Source organism: Antechinus flavipes, chromosome 4, assembly GCF_016432865.1.
Source record: "Antechinus flavipes isolate AdamAnt ecotype Samford, QLD, Australia chromosome 4, AdamAnt_v2, whole genome shotgun sequence".
In the NCBI taxonomy this organism is placed as follows: domain Eukaryota; kingdom Metazoa; phylum Chordata; class Mammalia; order Dasyuromorphia; family Dasyuridae; genus Antechinus; species Antechinus flavipes.
Genome location: NC_067401.1, coordinates 318,783,425 through 318,808,647, shown reverse-complemented (window position 1 = coordinate 318,808,647; position 25,223 = coordinate 318,783,425). Strand labels below are relative to the sequence as shown.

The 25,223-nt window shown below is 34.6% G+C and overlaps 1 protein-coding gene and 1 long non-coding RNA gene across 2 annotated transcripts in view; one reads left to right on the top strand and one right to left on the bottom strand.

Annotated features, from left to right (window-relative positions):
- The window catches only part of SGK1 (serum/glucocorticoid regulated kinase 1), a 155,233-nt gene that overhangs the window by 86,109 nt on the left and 43,901 nt on the right, over positions 1–25,223 (top strand). Inside the window, exon 3 of the mRNA XM_051997793.1 lies at positions 19,250–19,325. Within this exon, the coding sequence (XP_051853753.1) occupies positions 19,250–19,325 (76 nt within the window). The remainder of the gene's footprint in view (positions 1–19,249; positions 19,326–25,223) is intronic.
- The window catches only part of LOC127562235 (uncharacterized), a 171,661-nt gene that overhangs the window by 112,322 nt on the left and 34,116 nt on the right, over positions 1–25,223 (bottom strand). The window lies entirely within an intron of this gene.

The following is a 25,223-nucleotide window of genomic DNA, read 5'->3' as shown; positions in this document are numbered from 1 at the left end:
TTGTGGGCCATGGTTATACCTGTGTTTTAAGAAGATTACATTGACAGATGAATAAAGGATGAACAAGACCAGCTAGCAGGCTATTACAATAGTCTAGAAATCATAAGATGAAGCCCTCAAACAGTTTGGAAGTAGTGTCAGAGGAGAGAAGGAGGTATATCCAAGATATATTAGGAAATTAAAATAGTTAGATCTTGGCAATAGATTGACTATATAGTATGAGAATAAATGAGAAATTGAGGATGACACCCAGTTTTCAATCTTGGACAAATGGGAGGGTGGTGATATCCTCTATAATAAAGTAATTTTGAATAGAGAAACAGTTGGGGAAAAGATAATGAGTTCCCTTGTGTACATGTTGAGTTTAAGATGTCCACTGGACATCCAATTTGACCAGAACTTTTTTTTTGTTTTTTTGCTAATTTTTTTTTTAATGTAGCAATTGGGGTTAAGTGACTTGCCCAGAGTCACACAGTCAGGAAGTGTTAAGTATCTGGGACCAAATTTGAACTAAGGTCCTCCTGACTCCAGGGCTGGTGCTTTATCCACTATACCATTTAGCTGCCCCTGGACATCCAATTTGAGATGTTGGAAAGGTAACTGGAGATGTAAGACTGGAGGTCAACAAAAAAGTTAGGGCTGGATTGGTAGATTTGAGAATCATCAAGATAGAGATAATAAATAAATCCATGGGAAATAGTAAAATCATCAAGTGAAGCAGTAAGAAAAGAGAAGAGAATAGAATTCAGAACAGAATCTGGGAGGATACCTAAAATTAGTAGGCATGACCTAAACTAAAATCCAACAATAAAAACTGGGAAAGATCACTCAAATAGGTAAGAGCAGAATCAGGAGAGAGTAGGGTCTTCAGAATCTAGAGATTATTAAGAAGAGAATAGTTGACAGTGTCAAGGATCGAGACAGATGAGGATTGAGAAAAAGCTATTAGATGCAGCTAGATTGCACAGTATTTACAGCACTGGCCATGAAGTTAGAAGGACTTGAGTTCAAATTTGGCCTCAGTCACTTAATACTTACAAGCTCTGTAACCCTGGGCAAGTCACTTAACCCCACTTGCCTCGGCAAAAAAGAAAGAAAGAAAGAAAGAATAGAGAGAGGAAAGGGGGAAGAAGGGAGAGAAAAAGAGAGAGAGGAAAGGGGAAGACAAGGAAAGGAGGAAACAGAGGGGGGAAGAAAGAGAGAGTGAGGGAGGGGAGAAAAAGAAAGAGAGGAAGAGAAGGAAGAGAGAAGTAGGGGAAAGAAGAGTGAGAGAGAGAGGGAGAAAGCTTGAGAGAGAGGGAGAGGGAGAATAGAGTATGATCAGATAAGGTAAAGTTTCTGAACACAGAAGTGATACATTTGTTCAGATGGTAAGATCAAGATGGTTGATGGTAAGATCAAGAGTATGATCATCTTTGTATGTAGCCATGTATGACTTTCTTGCCCATGAAGTTCAAATAGAAGCTAGACAACCATTTGTTATGAATGGGGCATGGCCATTGAAATACCTTTTCATTCTCAAATTCTATGATTCTGTGAATTTGTCCATACCCATATTATTTCATAGAATCTTAGTTCTAGAGCTGGAAGGGACCTCTAAAGTCGTTTAATCCAATGCCTTCATTTTGGAGGACATTGATTTCAATATCCTTAGATACTTCTCAAATGTATCTGTTTTATCCTGAGTAGCTCATGCCATGCTAATTGCTCATATACCAATATTAAGAATAGCAAGTTATCAGGAAACCTATTCTATTTCCAGTCCCCTCCTCTTCAAGCAAACACATTCAATGCCTTTTTCCTTTGCAAGGGAAACTTTTACCAAATTCCCTTTGTGCCAGTTGGCCAACTTCCATAGGCCTCAAAGCCCATGAGATCACTTAGATTCCAGATGTTTTGATACTGCAGATCTGTACTTAATATAACTGAAACTCTCCCCTTCTTTTACTGTTTTGTATTCAATCTTTTAGCCAATAAATTGTGCTCCATGACATCCTTCTTCATGCTCTCTCTAAGAATTTTCTACTTCATTTTCTGATCTTGCTAATAGACTTAATACAGGTTTTAAAACTTTCGAGTCTGCATGAAATGACCATAAAGAGTTAAAACCTTGTTGATAAAATAATGTATTCTTAAAATCCCATTAGACTATTAGCAAAAAAGATGCATGATGCTAATCTTGAGTAATGGAATTCCCAGATCCCAGAATTCCTCACTGTCATCTATCAAAACACAGTGAATTTGTTCTGTATCCAATTACATTCTCTCCTATTGTTAGTCAGTCCATTGCATTTTGATATCTGAAAAAAAAAATTACACTAATTTGCTCCAGATTTGAGACAAACTCTTAAAGAAACCTATATTATTTTTCCAGTTCGGCTGATTAGAAAGCATTGATTATTTCGTGCTGGTGAATGAAGAACATCTTTTACTACATGAAAGCTTTTGCCAAATTTTAGCTTACTTTTATTGATACCTTTTATTTTTATTTCACATTCATTTTGGAATATAAACTTCCCTCCTCACCTATACAATGTTATTCTTTGTAACAAAGAAAAAATGTTTTAAAGGAAAAGGTGATGGAAACTATTTAGCAAAACCAATAAACATAATAACAGATTTTACAAGTATTTGTGATATTCTACATATGTACCTCATCTTTTGCAGGAAGATTTTATGGGACTCAAATCTGCTGAACTTGGGGAAAAGCATGAAATCTTCAACTTTAAAAAATACAAATCAGTTTTTTTTTACCTTATTCTTCATTTTTCTAAATTCCAATATGGTCTAAATTTCTGACAGATTGTCACAGACTGCCCCAAATCCCCTTTCTTTATATAGCATTAAGTAATTGATGCTACAATAGAGGCTTATATGGTCCTATCTAACTCCTGTCATCTGTAGAGATCATTTAGTCCAAATATCTTCCAGCTCCAAAATTGTTTGAGTCTCTAAATCTTGATGGTCACTTTGGTGATATGTAAATCCTCTTTGTACATTTTGAAAGAATTCAGGTGGAACAAGATATTTTTAAAAACCCAACTTTTTAACATGTTTTTCAAATATAGGAAGTGAAAAACTAGTCAAAGGCTTATATCCCCAGATGATACAAGATCCTTTACAAGAAATGTCTATAAGATTTTATAACCCTTACCATTTCAAAGAGAAGTTTACTTCCTTGTGATCTTTTAGGTGACTAGATGGTACAGTGGATAGAATGGCAGGAAAACCTGAGTTCGAATACAGCTTCAGACATTTATCAGCTATATGATTTGGGGCAAATAACTTAACAATTTTTGCCTCAGTGTCTCATCTAGAAAATAAGCTTGAGAAAAAAGTGGCAAACCACTCCCATATCTTTACTAAGAATACCCCAAATGGGGTAACAGAGTCATACAGCACTGAAAATAAACAAGTAGTCTTTTAATAAAGATTTTTTATGAATGCTAAATTTGAGGTGACCAATTGTCTCATGAAATAATTTTTCTTGTCACTTTTGAATATAAAATAAAACTGCCAAAATCATTATCATCATTGTTATCATCATCATTATCATTATCTTTCCAATGGGAAGGACATCTACTTTTGAGTTATTAATATAGGGAACCATAAATGTGAGGACTTCCTATACCAAAGCAACTTTACCTGCAATTTAGAGTCTCTGGGATATGAGTGGGGTTACTCAGATATTAAGTGACATGTTCATGGAATAATGTGTTCAAGGAAAAACTGAGGAAGAACTGGAACCTAAAGCCTCCTACCTTTAAAGCCAGATCATATTGACCATTGCTTCTCTATAGTAATAATAGGTGATATTTATATAACACTTTAAGGTTTACAAGAGGATTTACAAACATTATTTAACCTGAGCTTCACAAAAACCTTAAAGAAAGTACTATTATTTTGCCTTTTTTTTTTTTAAATATAAAGGAACTCAAGGTCTTTCATTCATGCATTGTTATGGCTTGCAATAATTCATCATCACTTAGTGACCATCTTCCTGGTGATGAGCCCTCAATATTTAGTTATGCTCATCTTCAGAAAATAAATACAGCATGTTACTAAAACTATTTTTCAAACCTTTCTACCACGAGAAGATCCATTACTTTCAATGACATTGATTCTGAGAATTAGAACAGATATTTAGAGATTCTGTATGTGCACATAACATAATGATGTCTTTATAGGAGGTGCTTAGTAAATGCTCACTGAATGAATAGATTAATTAATTAATTCCCTTATGTGGAATTAACTGTTCATACTTAAAGCCATGGCTTCTTTTTAAACTCCTTTGTCATTTAAAATATTCTAATGAGATATATTGGGTTTCTATTCAATATCTCTAGGTATATACAAATCCAGTATTAAGCATGAAAGGAATCATCTTTAGTTCAATTTCATAATCACAGGACAATTACTACTACAATTATAGTTAACTCATGACCATTCTAGCCTATAGTGTCTCCTACAGTGAAGGAGTTGAATGAAAATAGCCAATTAAAAGCAGAAACCCCTTAGCAACCAGAAGTGAATACCCTTCTAAGCATTTAAAAGGGAAGAACTGGGTTCAACAAATAAATAAAAGCTCCATTTACAACTGGAATAAGCATCTTATAACCTGAAACAAATGACAATTAAAATATTTCTCCTATCTGACTTGCTCCAGAGTTTATCCTAAGGAAAGATCACTGTTTAATCACACTTTAAGTCACCTTTCTAAGACTAATGGGTAAAATAGGAAAAAATAGATTATAGTAGCAACTTTAGAAAGTAGATGTATAGAATAATGTGTAACATGCTTTGGAACTCACTAATATGTTAAGATTTTAAATTCTCTCTCTCTCTCGAATCCTTCCTAAGAAATTCCTTCCTCCACCATTCATTTTGGAGGCAAATCTCCAAAATCTCCTTTGCTACACATTAAAATATACATAAATAAAATGGGGAATAATTAAATCATTGGAATATGGCAGTATAGTAGTGTGCAAAGAAACCACTAGTTTGGGAATCAAAGGATCTTGGTTCAAATCTCAACTCTGTTATTCTAACAGACAAGTCCCTTAACCTCCTCATATCATTTTGAGTTTCCTCATTTATAAAATAAGAGTTAGAGTAGATAACCACCAAATTCCCTTCAGTTTACAGAACTTAGTTACAGACTAAGAAACTACTTATTAGTGTGTTAGACTTGGAACCAGCAAACTTAAATTCAAATTTTTTACCATTTGTAAAAAAGTTGATATTATCTATAGTATCCTCCTAAACAGATTGTTTTAAAGCTCAAATGATATAAACAATATAAAGCATAGTTGTATTTAACAGGAAGCCATCTTGCCCTTTGAAGCATCCATCTTTCCTGCCTTCTCTGACAAAGTTGCATTGGTCACTGAGTTCTTGTAGATTCTCTGGCTTCAAAAAGTCACTCTAAAAGAAATTCAAAGTCTTAGGATTGAAAGCGACTTCCAGAGTTCACTTAGTTCATTTCTGTAGCCTGAGGCAAGAAGACCACACAGAATCTATTTTATTTCTCAAGTCTCTAGAGAAACAGATTCCACAGCCTCCCTGAGCAGTAATTTTAATGTTTAACAGTCTTTACTGGCTTTCTTGGGTTTTAACCAAATCCCTCAAGCCCATTTTCTTTTAGTCCGGCCTTATTACAGACGGTCAATAGTCCCGCATTTATAAAAAAAAAAAAAAAAGAATATAATTAAATCATTGCTCATTGCTCATCTTTCTCTTTGTACTCAATAATAATGTTTCATTTTACCTTTCCTCATTGATCTTCTTTTCCAATACTTAAATCATTTTACCATTTTAGGCTTCTTTTTAAAACATTTCCAAATTCTTTTTTTTTTCAAGCAATGAACATTTATTTTTTTTTACTCCCACACTCTTTACCTCAGCATTTCCAAATTCTTAATGTTCTTCTCTGGAGCCCACAGTTTTAGCATACCTCTGCTAGTAAGTATTGAGTTAGAATTGACTAATAATTGCTCCATAGTTTCTTCCTGTTATGCCTTATAGTGACATATTGAAGTGTGTGTGTTTCTTTTTTAAACTATGTTGCTATGTTGATGATTGGAATCAGCCTGTTGTCTTGCTCTTAAAAAAAAAAAAATTGCACATTGCATTCTCATCTTATATTTTTGTATACTACTATCCCTCTCCAGCCACACCCCAAAATATACTATAAACATCCTGCCAATTTTCAAATATGGGTATGTATATATAGGAGCACTGAGCTGAGATATAAGAACTTTCAAACTGACTTTTTTTTTTTTTTAAGAAATCATAGCACCAATTAAAATAGCTATGATTCCTCCCCCTGTTTTCTACAAAAATAATGCTTATATAGGCTCCATTTCCTCTCTATTTAATTCTGGCAGAATTTTCCATTTTTCTTGTTTTTCCAGCAAAATTCTGGCAGAGGGAGATTTGAAAAAAAGCTGTATAATACTAAGACAAAAAGTGAGCCAATTTAATTTGGCATCTGCTTGATTAGAAATGAATCTGGAGCTGTATGAGTGTTCCTGGCTATTTCTACATGAATGCTATTTAAATCCTAGGTCTTTTTGCAAGTAGAATAAAAAATGATTACAACACATGAAGTCTGCAATTTGTAATTCATTAATTTCTCTGAAGGCCTCTGCTCCAGAAAGGCAATAACCAAGAGTAAACTTATCTGGCATATGTTGTATGCTACATGGTGTCCAGTTACTGTGTCCAGAAGATTTTGAGCTCCACAGAGTGTGTTGTCCTGGAAAGTAGACTTTCATTGCCTTTTAGCAGGAGAAACATCATTTAACAAATCCACTTAACCACTGGAATTTAGAAAAAAACTAATTCTGGTCCTTCAAGAGTCTCCTCCAAAAACAAAGGAAGCAAAGCAGCTATGTGGCACAGAGGATTGGAGTGAGGAGAATTTGAATTAAAATATGGCCTCAGACACCTACTACCTACTAGCTATGTGACCCTAGACAAGTCACTTAATCCCAATTGCTAAAAAAAGGAAGCTTTGGAGCCCCCTTTCCCCTCTGACTAGACTGTTACTTCATGGTTTTATACTTTTAAAGGGAGCCCCTGTTTAATGATTCTCAAGAATGGGAAAAGAAATGATTCAAGATCTACTATATTTGAAGACTGAATAGAGCACGTGTTAGTCTTAAATCATTCGTTATTCTACATTATTTTAAGTCATGGGGCTACTGATGATTTCAACTCAAATCTTTCTAACTACAAAGTCTATATATCAACTACACTATTCTGCCCCTCATTTAAATTTAAAAAGGACCACTAATAACTTAGATGATCAGTCAAATCATCCTTGTACTCTTTTGGAAATGAAATTCAAAGGACAACACATAGATGTGAAATGCTACAAATTTAAGAACATTTCTGTGATGAACTAGTTTCATTCATAGGATAGAGAGAGGAACTCAAACTCTATTATCTTAATACTCAATGTTCTATATGAAGAAATAGGAGTGACACTTAACAATATTAAGTCTGGAAGGACAATTGGGCTTGGACAAAATTTATATAAAAAAAGAAGAGATAGACCAGATATTTGGAAAGACATGCATTTCTGGACATGATTAATATTAATATTATTGTTATTAATAATAAAATAATATTAATAATTTGATTGCACATTTATTATAAGGATTTTATTTTTCTCTTTTTTTCAGTAGTAGAGGAAAATGTGAAGGAGAGAAAATAAATGTTTAATTAAGTTTTAAATGTTTAATTAATAAAATGCTTGTTGTAAAATATAAATATGTGTGCACATATATATGTATGCATATGTATAAATGTATGTATACATTTGTATAAATATGTACACACACATACAAATATATATGTATATATTGCCTATGCTGGCGATGATACAACTTTAAAAAAAACTCTTAGCAATTGATTTTCAAAATAATTCTAAAATTGGAACTTTTCAAAGGAACAGAAAAGATTTTTCCTTACTTGCTTCTTAACTCTCTTAATCCTGTCTTTCAAACTCAACAAGTATCTTTCCTAAAACTTTTACTAATGATCTCTATTTCCCAAATCTGATAGTCTTTTCTTAATCTTCTTCCTTTTCAACAATTCTACAGATTTTGATACTGTCAGTTACCCTCTCCATTCTTTCTCTCCAGCTTTTCATGGCATTATTCTCTTTGATTTTACTCCTGTTACTATTGTTACTCCTCAATGTTCTTTGCTACATCATCATCCCTGCTCCTCCTAACTCTGGATGTGTCCCAAGTCTCTATCCTGGACTCTTTTCTCTTCTTATCTACTCTCATTTTCTCTCCCTTTCTCTCTTATCTTTTTCTCTCCTCTTCTCTCCCCTCCTTTATTCTTCTCTCCTCTTCTCGTCTCTTCTCCTCATTTCTTTTATCTCTCTACTTAGTGACCTTATTAGCACACAAAGATTTAATTATGCTCTCTACATACATAATTCACAGATCTATATATCCAGCCCTGAATTTAGGGCTGGATATCCCCAAAGAATCTCAAACTTAATGTCTAAACATGTCTAAAACAGAACTCATTTTCTCCTTTCTTCTCCACCTATCCCACCCCCATAAAAAATACACCTCATATTCTCCTTCTGAGTTTCCCTTTATTTGTTGATAACACCACCATTCCTCTGGTTGCTGAAATTTGCATATTGATGTTATCCCTGATTCCTTATTCTCTCTTACCCTATAAATCCAAATCTTGTCACCTCTAACTCTGCACCATCTTTTGTAGATGTCCCCTTCTTTCTCCTCACACTGGTTTAAGTCCTCATTATCTCTTATCTGAATTATTGCAATAGCATCCTAATTGGCCATCTACTTCAAGTCTCTTCTCATTTCAATCTGTCTTCTACACAGCTGCTAAAGTGACTTTCCTGAAGTACATGTCTAACCATATTACTACTCTATTGAAAAAGTTACAATGATTGCTTTGGAGTAGAATATAAACTTCTTCATTTGGCTTTTGAAGCTCTTCATATTCTGGTCTTAACTTACCTTTTCATTCTTGTTGCACATTACTTGCCTTTCACACTGTATAGTCCAGCTAAATTGTTCTTTTTCTTCTTCATACATAATGCTTATACACTGACTATCGCTCAAGCCTGGAATGCACTCTCTCATTTTCTTCCCCTAAATAATTAGAAATTCCTTTTCCCCTCAAAATTTATTTGAAACTGCCTTCTCCATGAAAATTTTGCCAATCTTCACAGATACTACTGCCCATCCCACTTCTATTGCTATCAATAGATAATATATCTACACCAAAGAGATCACAGATACAAAAAAGAATTGAGGAAATATTATTATACTTGCTGATTTATTTGTTTGAAGGAAAGATAGATAGATAGACAAACAGACAGAAAGATGCATTCTCTCTGCCTGGCTTTGCTTCATTTAGGTATCATAACAGAACATGAATCAGATTTTCCACTGATTCAAGAACTAGGCTAACTCTTTGATAGTTACATAAATAGCTATGCATGAAACTATTACTCTTCAGCTTTCCTCAGCATGTCACCAATTTTCTGCAAGGTTAAAGCCTGTTAATTATTACCCAATTATACATCAAATTTTATTATAATCTGAACTGGCTCCACCCTTGCACAAATATATGTATCATTTAAGAATAAAAGTTTTTTAAAGAAATATTAATCTCAGGAAGAATGTTTATAAGGATTCCAAATAAGCCTTCTCTCTGGACTCTTTCTTTACCTTCTCCATGATTCCCTATGCCTTGTAGGATAAGGAGATGAATATAAACTTGAAGTTATCTATTTACAAAAGAGAACCTCTGATCATAGGTAGTTTTCTTAATTCTAAATGTTTTGGAAGGGATCATCTTAAGATTTCTGCTTTTCTAGTTCTCTCTCAATGTTCAACATTCATTTTGCTTCTGTTTCTCTACCTCTCTCTCAATGAAAATTTTCTTCAAATTGGAAAGAGTGGAACAATCATGAATAATTAAGAAGATAGCAAGAGAGCATCTACCTTCTTTAAATAAAGTCAAATCACTGGGTTGAATTTCTTTCCCTTCAGAGAAAGTATTTGAAGATAATATTACCAAATCATTGTTTTTAATTTTTGATGAAGCATAGAGCACAAGACAGATATTAGAATCTTATCCCAGCTAAAAAAAAAACAAAAAAAAACAAAACCAATTCTGAAAACTGAAAAATTATTGATCTTGATGTCAATCCCCAGAAAAAATTAAAGATGATTTATTAACTAGCCAGCAGTCTGATAGCAATTACTAAAAGATAATAAGAGTTGACTAGTTATGCTAAACTAACTTAATTTTCATTTTGATTAGATTACTAAATCAAGGGAGTGGATTTCAACAAGATATTTCCCTTAATCTCTCATTAAATGATATTGTGTTAACTGGGAAAACATTTTCACAGTTAAAGGTTCTGATTAAAGCCTCACTTCCAAAATATATAGAGAATTGACTCTAATTTATAAGAAATCAAGCCATTCTCCAATTGATAAATGGTCAAAGGATATGAACAGACAATTCTCAGATGATGAAATTGAAACTATTTCCACTCATATGAAAGTGTTCCAAATCACTATTGTTCAGAGAAATGCAAATTAAGACAGCTCTGAGATATCACTACATACCTGTTAGATTGGCTAAGATGATAGGAAAAAATAATGATGAATGTTGAAGGGGATGCGGGAAAACTGGGACACTGATGCATTGTTGGTGGATTTGGGATCGAATCCAACCATTCTGGAGAGCAATCTGGAATTATGCCCAAAAAGTTATCAAAGTGTAACTACCCTTTGCTCCAGCAGTGCTACTACTGGGCTTATACCCCAAAGAGATACTAAAGAAGGGAAAGGGACCTGTATGTGCCAAAATGTTTGTGGCAGCCCTGTTTGTAGTGGCTAGAAACTGGAAGATAAATAGATGCCCATCAATTGGAGAATGGTTGGGTAAATTGTGGCATATGAAAGTTATGGAATATTATTGCTCTGTAAGAAATGACCAGTAGGATGAATACAGAAAGGCTTGGAGAGACTTACATGAACTCATGCTAAGTGAAATGAGCAGAACCAGGAGATCATTATATACCTCAACAACAATACTATATGAGGATATATTCTGATGGAAGTGGATTTCTTCGAAAAAGAGAAGATCTAACTCAGTTTCAATTGATCAAGGATGGACAGAAGCAGCTACACCCAGAGAAAGAACACTGGGAAATGAATGTAAACTGTTTGCATTTTAGTTTTTCTTCCCAGGTTATTTTTACCTTCTCAATCCAATTCTCCCTGTGCAACAAGAGAACTGTTCGGTTCTGCACACATAGATTGTATCTAGGACATACCGTGATTATATTTAACCTGTATAAGACTGCTTGCCATCTGGGGGAGGGGATGGAGGGAGGGAGGGGAAAAGTCAGAAGAGAAGTGAGTGTGAGGGATAATGTTGTAAAAAATTACCTAGGCATGGGTTCTATCAATAAAAAATTATAATTATTTTTTTAAAATGATATTGTGTACAAGACAGAAAAATATGGTATATGAGGTTGGTTATTGAATGTTTGGACTCTGCCAAGGACTCAAGGGACAGCTAGATAGGTGCAGTGGATAGAGCATTGGGCCCAGAGTCAGAAAGATTCATCTTTCTGAATTCAAATCTGGCTTCAGATACTTATTAGTTGTGCAATTCTGGGCAAGTCACTTAACCCTGTTTGCCTCATTTTCTTCATCTATAAAATGATCTAGAGAAGAAAATGGCAAATCACTCCAATATCTCTGCCAAGAAAACCCCACATGGGGTCACAAAGAGTCAGACATGACTGAAAAATGACTCAACAACAAAAATGAAGACATTTCAAATGATGGAGAATTTGGCTAGGATTCCTAGGAAGGAATAGGAAAATGGATTCTTTGTTCACATAGAGAGAAGAGATAATATAGCTTTTCCTTATCACTGAGTTGTCTCAGAATTTTGTGTGGGTGTATGTGTGTGAAGACTATTGTTAGGAGTTAGAGTGGGGAAATGACCATCAACATAAAATCTGGCTTTTCCTCAGAAGAAATCACAAAGCTCGGTCTTGTTTAAATGTCTTCCTTGAGGACATTCAAGAAGGATTTCTTGAGTTTTTGTTTTGCTTTGCTTTTTGTAAAGTGTTGGTTGAACTAAAAGAAAATGTATCCATTTACAAAATACTTATTACAACTGCCAAAGTTTTATACAGTTTTAATCACAAATATTTATTGATGACCTGTGCTATATTAGAACTATGCTCTAATGGATAAAATGGAAATAGAAGATTCATATCTTCCTGTCCACATCTCTGCCCTAAAGGCCTATACGTTTATTGGAGAGATGAGACCAATACACATAATTTGTATTTGGTTTGGGCCTAAAATTTTATCAGCATGAAGACTTCACATACATTTCCAGCTCCTTCACAGCGCATAGTTTTAGAAAGTTGTTTGGTACACTAAAATGGTAAATTGCTTGCCAAAAGTCATGAAGTAAGTGTATGTCAAAAACAGGACTTGAACTCATATCTTCTCAGCTGAAAGACTAGCCCTTCATTTGTACATTCATTTTGTAATGAAGACAGCATAAACTAAATTGTATAATATAGATTATAAGTGCTATAATTCAAAGATGAAAGACATTAATGTAGTCCAAGTAATGAGGGAAAACTTCCTAGAGGAGACAGGATTTATAAATATTACATAAATTTGAGAAGGATTTTTGGATTCATGTTTGTTTATGAGATTGTTGGCCTTGGGGAGGGCAAGGGAGGGAGGGGGAAGGAAGGAGGGGTTTCCAGAAATCTTTTTGAGAAGACCAGAGTTTTTATGCTTATTACTTTGCAGAAATTATGCATTTAAATGACCAGCAGAGATTAGAACCTATAACTCTTAAAATTCATTGTTCCACATAAAACAGGATGCTTTCATATTTTTCTTTGTGAGCCAACCCTCAGAAATGCAAAGATCTGCTGGAAAACAGAATCACTATAAATGTACAATTTACTTTGCTAAAAAAAAAAAAAAAAAAAAAAAAAAAAAGAAAGAAAGAAAAGCTATCCAGTCTCAGAATGAAAATTTACTAGCACTGCCAGTCATCATAAAAAATGCTCAAGCAAAGAAAGTACTTTATTTCTGTCAGGTATCCTTTTTACATGTGTTTCATATCAGACATTAAGGAAGGTTAAGTGAAATTTAAAGAAAACATTTGCCAGATCTGAAGTGAGTCCTCCAGCACATCTGGGATCCTCTAAAAATTAAGTCAACATCCTGGACTCTCAGAATGGCCAACTTATTAAATGATTTTGCAGGAACCATTGCTTTTGTAAGCCATAAGGCAAGCCAAAATCTAGAATAGGCTTTTAGAATGCTGGACCAATTAATAGAGTGTTGTCCCATTGTACAAGGAAAACAGTAAGCATTTAATTTAGATATGACATTAAAAAATTAAAATGTAGAGAATTAGATAATTCCTTTCGACTAGAATTGCTGGCCAAAGAGATAAAAATGAAACAAACTGTGCCCTTAGAGAACTTACATTCTACTGGAAGAATTACACAGCATGGAGATAGAACCTAAACTAAACTGCAGTGAGATAGAGTCACATAAACTAAACTGCAGTGAGATAGAGTCACATTAACTAAACCTTCTTTTTTAACAAGGAAATAAATTTTAAATTAGGCAAATATTCCCGTAATCTCATATCCAATTTTAAAAAAATTTTCTCTTGCTCTATAACACCTTTTTGTAAATATCTATGGGCAGAAAAGCTAAATGACACTTTTGCTCTTGTGCTAATTAAAAACACCTGCTACTTTTTTTCTTTTAAAAGCCCTGAATTGGAAATACTTTTCCAACCCAGACCTGGTCTAGCAATAATCATACATGATTTGTTTCTTTCACCTACACCCACATTTTCCCCAAATTTCATAAAACCCAAATCACTACCTTTAGACAGATGTTCATCTGAATAGGGTATCTTAAATTAGTTGAAGGAAAACACAATGTGGGGGGAGAAATATATATTATACAAAATGATCCAGGGCTACTATGCTTGTTGAGTTGAAGGTGTACTTATATAGATAAACAAGATTAAAGTGAGGTGGGGTTTTGGGGACTATTTTCCAGGTAGAATTTTGCATAGGAATACAATTGGAGTTGAAGGTGAATAATAATAATAACAACAACAAAAACCCATAATGATATAGTACTTAAGATTCAGATCATAGATTTAGAGCTGGAAGGAATCTTTGTAAAAGAGACCCTCACCATCATCTTTTGCTTGAACTTTACAATATCCTTTAGGATAGTCTCAAGTCAACTCCCACTCTTTATTTTTCTTGATCTTTCTGCCTTCTTTGACAATCAGTCCTTGTACTCTCTTTTTACTAGGTTCTTGTGACACTGTTTTCTCCTGGTTTTTCTCCTACCTGTCAGATCAGTCTTTCTTAGTCAACTTTGCTGGACTATCATCCAAGTTCTTTCACCTAACTATGGGTGCTCCCCCAGGCTCTGACCTGAACCTTCTTATTTTATCTTTCTATTCTGTTTTGCTTGACCTCATCAACTCCCATGGCTCAGTGGATAGAATGCCAGACCCAGAGTTAAAAAGATTCCTCTTCTTGGCTTCAAATCTGGTTTCAAACACTTAAGAGCTGTGTGTCCCTGGGCAATTCACTTAACACTGCCTCAGGTTTTTTATCTGTAAAATGAGTTAGAGAAGGAAATGGCAAACCATATCAGTATTTTTGCCAAGGAAATCCCAAATGGGATCATGAAGTTAGACACTGCTGAAAATAATGGAACAAAAATATAGAAGATCTAAGGTCTATTTATGTAGTTTATCCTCTTTCCTAACTTCTAATCTTGCATTTTCATTTGCTATTAGATATCTTGAACTGGTTTTCCCCAAAAAATCTTAAAATCAGCACGTCTAAAATTGAAATCATCATCTTTTCCCCAAGACTCTCCCCATCTTTCTAACTTTATTATTACTAACAAGAGTAAGATCATCCTCCCAGTCAAGTCACCCAGGCTTGAAACCTAAATGTCATCCTCAATTCCTCTTTCTCATTCACTCCCCCCCCCAAAAAAAAAAAAAAAACATACACACATTCACATCTAATCTGTTAAATCTTGTCAAATTTATTTTCATGTTTCTGGTATACACCCCCTTCCCTACTCTCATATAGTTGCCTCCTTGACTCAGGCCCTCATTATCACATGCTTAGACTTTGTCATTTAAAGCCCTTTACAATCTGACATTGTCTTACCTTACCAATCTTCCCATACTTTACAAACCTCTATATTTTTTATTATTCAGTGACACAGACCTCCAGCATAATACTTCATCTCCAGACTGTTCCCTTTCACCAGCTGTCCCTTATGCCAGCAATATCCTTCCTCCTCATCTTCACAGTCTGACTAACTGACTTCTTTTAAGGCTCATTTCAAATCTCACCTTTAGCAAAAGAACTTTCCTGATTCACTTCATTACTAGTGTCTGCCCTCTAAAATTATCTGCAATTTATCTTACTCTCTCCAGTATATCTTGTTTGTGCATTGTTATTGGCTTGTTGTCTCTCTTACTAGAATACAAGCTCCCTCATATCAGTGACTGGTTTTGTTTTCCTTTGTATACCCACAGCTTAACCCAGGATCTACCAGATAATAAGGACTTAATAAATACTTGTTGATTTGACTAATTGATCTCCCTATCTACTGTCTATTTGCTCCAATCCATCCCTTCCATAGCTATCAAAGTTATTTCCCTAAAACACAAGCCTGACCATTTTCCTCTCCTGACTTTAAGACAAAAATTAAATCATGACATTTGAAACCCTTCACAGTCTGACTCCAATGCACCTTTCTAAGCTAATAGCATTATCACTCTTCTTCAGTTGTATCAAACTGGCATTCTTGCTGGTATGGCTGCCTGACCTTGCAGTTCCCACCTTGGTCTCTGCCTCTGCACAAACTATCTTTAGTGCCTGAGATATTTTTCCCTCTTACCTTTACCTCTTAGAAGCACCAGATTATCACAAATCTCAGCTCAAATCCCGTCTGCTTCAAAATATCTTTACTGATTCTTTCAATGGCTCTTTCCAAATCACTGTGTATTTTCCTTCCATTGTATCCTATATTTACATTTCTGTGAACATGTTGCTTCCTTTATAAATATGTAACTTTTTTAGAGACAGAAGCTGTCCTACTTTGGGATTTGTATCACTGGTGCCTAGCACAGTGCCCAGCATATCTTGGGCTCTTAATAAATATTAATTGATAGCGCTCATATGTATATAGCATTGAAATTTTACAAAGTATATACAGGATTTCATTTACTCTTGTGAGGTAAATGCATTAATCATCTCTATTTTAAAAATGAAGAATTAGAGAAATTACTTGTGACTAGTAAGGCAGAATTTGAGTCCAACTCCAGTATTTTACATATTTTCCCTCCCAGTTCCCCACCCCAGAAGATAGTAGCCTGTCTGCCTAATTCATAATGCCTTTATCCTCCAGAATATTAAGAATTTGGAAAAAGTAAACAAATATCTATAGTTCAATTGAATAAGCTTCAAATTTAACATTGAAACTTACCCAATAGCTCTGCTTAGCAATAACAGAAAAATGGAGATTGGATGGGGAAAAAAAAAAGAAAATAGCATAAATAATAAAATTGTAAAAAGAAATATTTCATTTAACAGGCATTTTATTTAGCATCTACATGTCTCTTAATTTTACTCCATATCATTATAATTTCCTCTGGGGCCAAGCCTGAATCTGCCATACTTTATATTTACACCATGTGTTGAAAGCATTATGCAATTGAGAAAGGATAACTAATTAGTTCAAAACCATATCAAAAATTATTGGCAATGCCTAGGATGACAGAACAGTGACCTCTAATACTACTCTAATCTCTAGGCCAAATTTCTGCTATCCTTGTTTAGCCTGAGAGTTGAATAAGGATACAGATGGCCAAAAATAGCCAAGCGAACCATGTAGCTTTGGGACCCTTCCCTGAAAAAACAAATGGGGGTCCACTTTATTGAATCTGATTGTTCCCCTACCATGAGGAAGTTTGCAGTGGACTGATGCAGCTAGGGAGAACTGCTCTCCCAGAATGGGAGAGGAAGAGGGAGGGATGACCATGTGAACAATCTTAGCCACTTTTCTATTAAATGATCACTACTAAGTGATCAGGACACATCAGAGGCAGAACAGGCACTGACATAACTGTTATACCAATTGCCTAAAGGCCACTAGAATTCTTGCTGTGGTGACATTTGCTCAGAGTATTCCAATATGGTATAATGCAAAGATTGTTGAATTTGGAGCTCAATAACCTGGATTCAAATTCAGCTAGGTAACTAATAACCTATATTGCTTCTGGCTAGTTACATCTCTCTGGACCTCAATTTCTTCATTTGTAAAAATGGGGAATAGAGGAGTCAGACCAGGATGACCTCTAATAAGTTTTCATTCACTTCCAAATATATGCTCTTTTGATCTCCTTTTCTAAAAGTCATGGAAGCTAGCAGTGAGTCAATAAGCACTTATTGTGTTCCAGAAAGTATACGAAGCATTAGGAATACAAAGACAAAAAAAAAAAAAATCTTTGATCTCAAAGAGCTCACTGTCTAATAAGAGACAATGGAAATAACTGTGCACAGATAAAATGTATAAAGGATAAAATAATCAACAAGGGGGGGAGTACTTAAGTATTAAGGGAGATCAGGAAAGTATTCTTGTAGAAGGTTGAATTGGGAATGAAAATTAAGGAAGTCAGGAAGCAGAGATGAGGAGGGAGATAATTCCAGGCCTGGGAAATGATTATATTGAAAATGCTTGATGTCAGGAGAGGAAGCCTCTTGTTCAAGGAATAAAGAAGCCAATGTCACTGGCCCACAGAGTATGTGACAGTAATGTGCAGGAAGACTAAAAAGGTAGGAGGCCAATTTGTGACAAGCTTTGAATGTTAAACAGGAAATTTTATTTTTGATCCAAGAGGCAGGAGAGTTTATTAATATTAATGATGGCAGGGCAGGAAGCAACATGGTCAAATCTCCACTTTAGGAAGATTTGTTTGACAATTAAATAGAGGATGGTTTGGAGTAGGAATAAACTTGTTAAAATACTAAGAGGGTGCCAGCATGATGGCAGTGGTAGAGGAGAAAAAGACATTATATATGAGAGATATTAGGGGGATAAAATAGATAGATCTTGGCAATAGATTGGAAATGAAAGGTGAGAATGAGTCAAAGATGCCACCTAGATTTTGAGTCTTAGGGAATAGTAGAATAGTGCTGTCCTAGAAAATAATAAAAAAGTTCAGAAATGAGGAGAGTTTGAGAGGAAAAATAATTATTTTAGTTTTAGCATGTTGAGTTTTAAGATATTTTGGGGATATCCAGTTTCAGATGTCTAACAGGCAGTAGGAGATTAGGAGAGAAGGGAAGGCTGGATAAGAAGGTCTGAGGATAGAGATGATAACTACATCCATCTGATTTAATGATTAATAATTCTAAGTGAAATCATCTACAAAGGGAGAACAAGGGAGAAAAGGACCAAGGGCAGAACTCTTGAGGAGAATCACCTTTAGCATAATTTGAATGATTGCAAAGAAAACTAAGGAGTGGTCAGATAGATAGGTTTAGAACCAGTTTTGAGGGGCAGCTACATAGAGCAGTGGATAGTGCACCAGCCCTGAATTCAGGAGGACCTGAGTTCAAATATGATCTCAGACACTTAACACTTTCTAGTTATGTGATCCTGGGCAAGTCCTGGGCAAGTCACTTAACCCCAATTGCCTAAGTAAAAAAAAAGAAAAGAAAAGACAAGAACCAGTATAGAGTAGCAAGCCTTACAAAAACTTAGAGAGGAGAGGGATCAAGAAGAAAATGGTTGGTCTCCTATTTTGGACACCTAGTTTTCCCTCCAGGAATAGGAAGAAGTACACCAGCTGGTACTTTTGGAAGAGACCACTGCTGGAGAGATCAGGGATTGTCTTAAAGGATAGACTGCCTAAGAATAATTCTCAAGAGGTCTCTATCCTCCAGAGATTTCAAGAGCTATAGGAGGCAGTAATAATCAGCACTGGACTCTCATATAAACTTTTGTAAATGTAGGACTGTTGAATTTGATTTAGTGTGGGCATCTCAGAAATCCAGGCATCTGAAACATCACAGTCAGTATCACATTGTGTTGTTCTTCCTTGTGTTTTATAGATGAAAGAGCCGGGTATTAAAGCCGACATCCTGAATAAGCCTGACCCAAGAACTTTCTGGAATAACGATGACTCAGGTACTAATGGAAAATCACCTTCTGGGCCTGTGTACACCCAGGGATATATTCTATCAGCAATCCCATGAATGTTGGGGGCAGGGAGGGAGGGAGAGCCAAAGCAGGTGCTTGTGATTGTCATCTTAAATAGTATTATGTAAGAAGATTATATCCTTTTCTAAATCCAGGCTGACTGAAAATTTAAGACAACTGAAGCAAAATCATACTTTGGGCATTGGTCCAAGATGTTCGTGTGTGTTGGTAAAGTCGGTATTATAGTAGATGAGATTAATCGTCTCATAATGTACAGTGATTCTCTAATCTATATTTCTTACCACAATATTACAAAATACCTAACCTAAATTTCAGAGCATAGTTTTTAGAAAATCTCTCACTTGAAATCCTATTGATCCATCAGACAATAAGAAAAATGAAAACAGAAGAAGGTGGTTTCCTAGACTATACACTCAGAGAAGAAATCATTCCTATCCTCTCATTGTTTGTGTTCAGGTCTCTTGCCTTCTTAGGTACACAGACTATTCATCAAATAAGTCAACAACATTAGGTCCACAAATATTTAAAATGTGTTTATGGTTATTTTCTAAGAAATGGAAATCTGATAGTGGTAATTCACATCCATATTAGAAACAGAGTCAACACTCTAAGGTAGGGAATATATTTTTCCCAAAGCATTATTTCATCTCGAAATAATTGAACGGAGGTAATATGAAAAGAAAATGGACCTGAGATTCAAATGGAATGCGTGGTCCAGGATAGACATGGTTCTGCTTTGTCATGACCAACCTACTTGAAATACTAGTGGCTAAACAACTATAGACAGGCAGTGGCCCTGTGCAGGAAGACTAGAAATTGCATGTCATTTTGTGTAAGCAAAAGGCAATCTATTTAATGTGCGCTTTCAGCTCTCTAGTGACACATCTCATGAATGTTTTAAAATAATTGTTAATCAGCTGTAGATGTAACCTATTTCCATTCAAACTGAAATGACAAAGGAGAATGACTCTAATCATATTTTGCTAATTGAACTTCTTATAAACAAGTTAACATCTAAACACAAAAATGGGAGCCAAAGGAAAGCAGAATGAGAAGCAGGTGGGAGAAAGTGCAAAGAGGCAGTTTGGGGCTTAATGAAAAATGCTATCCAAAGTAAAGTGGGAGGGCATGAATCTTTAAGCAAAGGCTGGATGACCATTTGTTTGGTATATTGTAGAGGGAATTTATGTTCTAATATTGTTTGAAATAGATAAGATCTAAATCTAAGATTCTATGATTTGGAAATTATCAAATATCACACTGAGCTTAGTCTATTCCTTACACATGATTGATAACATTTGCCATCATGTTTCTAAAATGACAGCTTCATAATTTCTAGACATCTAAGTGCTGCTTTGTTTGGTGGAAGTAGTCATTTGCCCCAAAAATAAAATAATTAAATTGTAGTAAAAGAGAAAATTTAATTTTAGGCATATTTTTCTTTTGCACTAAAAACTGTCTAAAGCACTAATGATTAGTCTATTCCAGAAAAACAATTTTCTTGACACTACTGTAAAAATTTTCAATAGTTGAAATTCTTATGATCCCAAGATATAATTTTATTATTATCAAATTATTCCTTTACATTAGCCCCTACTGAATCTGATCAGGAACCAGAAGAAAAAGAAATTAAAAGAATTCCTCAGTCACAATGAACTTAGGAGAACATTACTATGTGTTATGACACATGGACTTGGTTTTTCTAACAGTTTATACTTTTAATTATATTTAATTTTTAAAAAGCAATCTTATTTATCAGGTAGATATAAATAGTTACATACACTTGCCCCTCAATGACAAAAATATACCAGAAAAGTAGGTGAATATCCTTTTAAAATATCTTGGAAAAACTATTCTCCACTCACTTCCCATATGGAATTTCTTTTACTTAAACATTTTTAATGTCATCTTCATTATCACCATATCCCTTTGCCCTACTCCTACCAACAGTTGTTATCCAGTCATTTTCAGTTGTGACCAACTCTTCATGCCCCATTTGTGATTTTCTTGGCAAAGATACTGGAGCATTTTGCCATTTCCTTCTCCAGATCTTTTTTACACACGAAAAAACTGAGATGAACAAGGCTGTGTGACTTCCTTAGGAGTATGTAAGGCCAGAATGAACTCAGACTCATCTTTCTGACTGGAGGCCCAGTACTATCCACTATACCAGCTAACTACCTCCTACAAGAGAACTATCCTTTGTTAAAAAACAAACAAACAAACAAAACGACAACAACAGATGGGGTGGGGAGGAAGCAATTCAGCAAAACTAAAGGCGTCATTAACCAAGTCTAAGAGTTTTTGCGATGTTCTATGCCTATAAACCTAATTTTTTTTTCAGGGCCAGGCTTGCTCATTATTATGATAAATATTTGGTGTTTTTGTTGTTGCTCTTTCCATTTATATTGCTGTTGAATATATTGTTTTCCTGGTTCTGCTTATTTCACTTTGCAGTAGTTCATGTAAGTCTTTAGTGCTTCATATTCAGGTCATATTTAGGTCATCATATTCATCACTTGTCTTAGCATGGTAGTTTTTTAATATATCCATATGCTATAACTTATTTAGCTACTTCTCAATCATCTCATGAATGTATTAAAATAATTGTTAATCAGCTGGTAGCTATGATCCATTTCCACTCAAACTGAAATGACAAAGGAGAGTGACTTATATTTTGCTCATTGAGCTTCTTATAAACAACTTAACATCTAAACACATATATAAATATTTTAATATATGTGTGTTTGATTTCTTTGAAATCAAACTTTTCCAACAGTGGGAATTCTTGAATCAAAACATATGCAGATTTTAATCTTCTTACCATATTTTAAAATTGCTTTCCAAAATGGTTGGACCAATTCACAACTTCAACTACAGTATAATTGTGGGCCTATTTTTCCATAACCCCTAGTAAGGGCTATTCTAATAACATATTCAAGCATCAAGCATTATCCAGCCAATCAAAAATAAAAGATGCAAGTAGTATTCTCATGGAATTCCTGCTTTCTGCAGATCAGAAATATGTTCCTTTCTGTAGAATTAAATTTAGCTCATATTCTCTGAGCAAGATATAATGGAATTGTTGCTGTTGTTATTTTTCAGTTATGTCTAACTTTTTGTGACCCCATTTAAGATTTCCTTGGCAAAGATACTAGAATGGTTTAGCATTTTCTTCTCTGCTTATTTTATAGATGAGGAAATTGAGACAGACTTGAGTAACCTGTCCAGGATCACACAACTAGTATTATGTCTGAGATCACATTTGAACTCAGATCTTTCTGGTCCCAGGCTTGGTGATCTATTTCTCTCAATTGAAAGTTTCAAGGCTCCTTCCTTATAGAAACAATTAAAAACTAGGCATAACTGGCACATAGCTGGGTCAAAATTCAAATGATGAATTGGGACCTAGCTGTAAAATGTGTCGTTAGAATGCATCATTAGTAAGATAGAGTTTTTGGTTAAGTATGCTCATACTACATACATTTCTCCATTATCCTTTGGGTCATCCTCAGATTTAATTCATGAAGAGTATGATAATTTCATGACTCAGAAGAATGAGGCAACACTCAGAGAATAGTATTAATAGTTTCTAGCAATGAAAAAGAACAAAAATACATATATCTCTGGTGGCTGGCTTAAAGAAATTTGGAACCTAGCAAAGTAAACTGATATAGTTATAGAATGTTTGCAGTCACTGGTTCATTAGAATAAGAATAAGAATAAAATCAAGGATAGTACTATTATTAGGACTCACAACCCTTTTGTTCAATTTAGCAAAGATGTATTAAGCTTTTCCTATATTCTCTCTCTCTCTTTCACTCTCTCTCTCTCTCTCTCTCTCTCTCTCTCTCTCTCTCTCTCTCTCTTTCTCTCTCTCTCTCTCTCACTATTTCTCTCTTTTTCTCTCTCTTTCTCTCTCTGTCTCTCTCTGTCTCTCTCTCTTTCTCTCTCAGTAGGGATGGTAGGGAGAAAATTATAAAATAACTCCATAAAGTGAAGTTTAAGAAAAAAAAATTTCCCCATGATTCTAAGCATATAGGGTAGGGTAAATGGTGTTTGAAAAGGAAGATGTATCTTAGAGTTTTATCATGTGGGCCCTAATAAAAGTTATTTGGCCCTTAAAATTTTGTTTGTGTTGTCCTGTCATTGTCCACTCCACAATGATACTAGAACATTCCTGGTACCAAAGAAATTATGAATTAAAAGGAAAAACCTGAAATTCAACATGGGAATAATATTGAGAATATGGTGATAGTAAATGTTTAAGTGATAGAAAGAAAAGGTAGAACTTCAAGGTAAAAGACCTCAGTTAAAGTCCTGTTTCTAAATTTAGGCTCACAGGACTACAAATTTAGAGGTGAAAAGTCCCATTTTAGTCATAGAATCTAACCTCTTCATTTTATAGAAGAGGAAACTCAGGGAAAATGACATGAAATGATTTGTTCAATGTCTCATAGCTAGGAAATATCAAAGTAGAATTTAGATCCAGGCTTTTTTTTCTTCTGACTCCAGGACAAACAGAATTTCCCCATACTATTCTCCCCTCACTGCAATAAATAAATAAATTATTGATTCTGGAGTTTCATTTTTATATTTACTGGTTTGTAACTTTTTAATTGTGGGACATAATAATAATTTTAGCTAGTCAATATTTTGATGGTTAATACAAATTATATATTCTAATGAACCAGTGACTGCAAAAATAGCTATAAACATATGAGTTTCAGATATTAATTATAAGACATATAATGACAGTCATAACTAGTTTTTAAAAAATTAATTTCCCTGAAGAACAGACTGACCTTTCTCTCAAAACTAGAATGGAATTTCATAAATTTAGACAATTCAGCCCATACTCTAAATATGGTAGACTATCTTTTCTCTTATCATTTTTCCCATACTAACATTTTTCCCCAAACCATTCAATTTCTCCTTCTTTTGTTAAGTGCCAACTTTTGCTAAAATGACTTTGCTGTTGTCTTTTTGTAACATGCAAATTACTGTCCTGAAAAGGGCCTTCTTTATGAAGACAGTCTTTTTGTCATTGGGTGCACTCCATTATTTTAATTCTTTTCACATTCTCAAGAAATAATTAGAATAAAATTATGCCACCATTTTCTTTGTATAATGTGTTCAGGTGAGTGGAATATTTCCAGGTGTACCTCCCTCCACAGTCTGCAAAGTACATTTTGCTCATTTAATCTTCTATGCAGTTATTTGAAGCGGTTAAATAAGGCTATTATTTGGAGATAAATCATTATAGACCCATGGATTGAAGAGACTCATCTCTTTGTTAGGATGGGAACAATGACTGAATACAGCTAGTTCAGACAAGAAACCTAAGAAGGTTGAACTGGGTTGAAATATAATGAGATTTTAGAGCAACTCAGATCTGGTGACATTAAGGGGGCTAGAACCTTCAGTTGGCATAAGAGGTGAGATATCAGTGAATGTTTTCTTTCTCCTCTAAGCTCTGGCACTTGTGTGGAAATGGGAGAGAGAAGGAGAGGAGGGAGTTGAGAGAAAGCTATAACTACTCAGTATTTACTTCCCAATTTGTTTAATTGAACTGATAGGGAACAAAGATGGTTAATGGCTTTGCTGAGGTAACCAATGTCCATCTTTTATACATTCTAGAGGTTGGCCTGGAAGTTTCTACCCTTGCTTTGTTCTATTTGCTACATCTCTGTATCTTTTGGTATCTCTATGCACTCCTCCAGTATCTTAGTTTTATCTTTAAAACCTCAACTATTGTTATTTTACCTACCTTTGTTTTTCTAGAAGTGATATTACCTTGATTCTTAACAGACAGATAAATTGTCATTTCAATGTAGGATGAGTTTCCCCACCCTCTTACTGCCA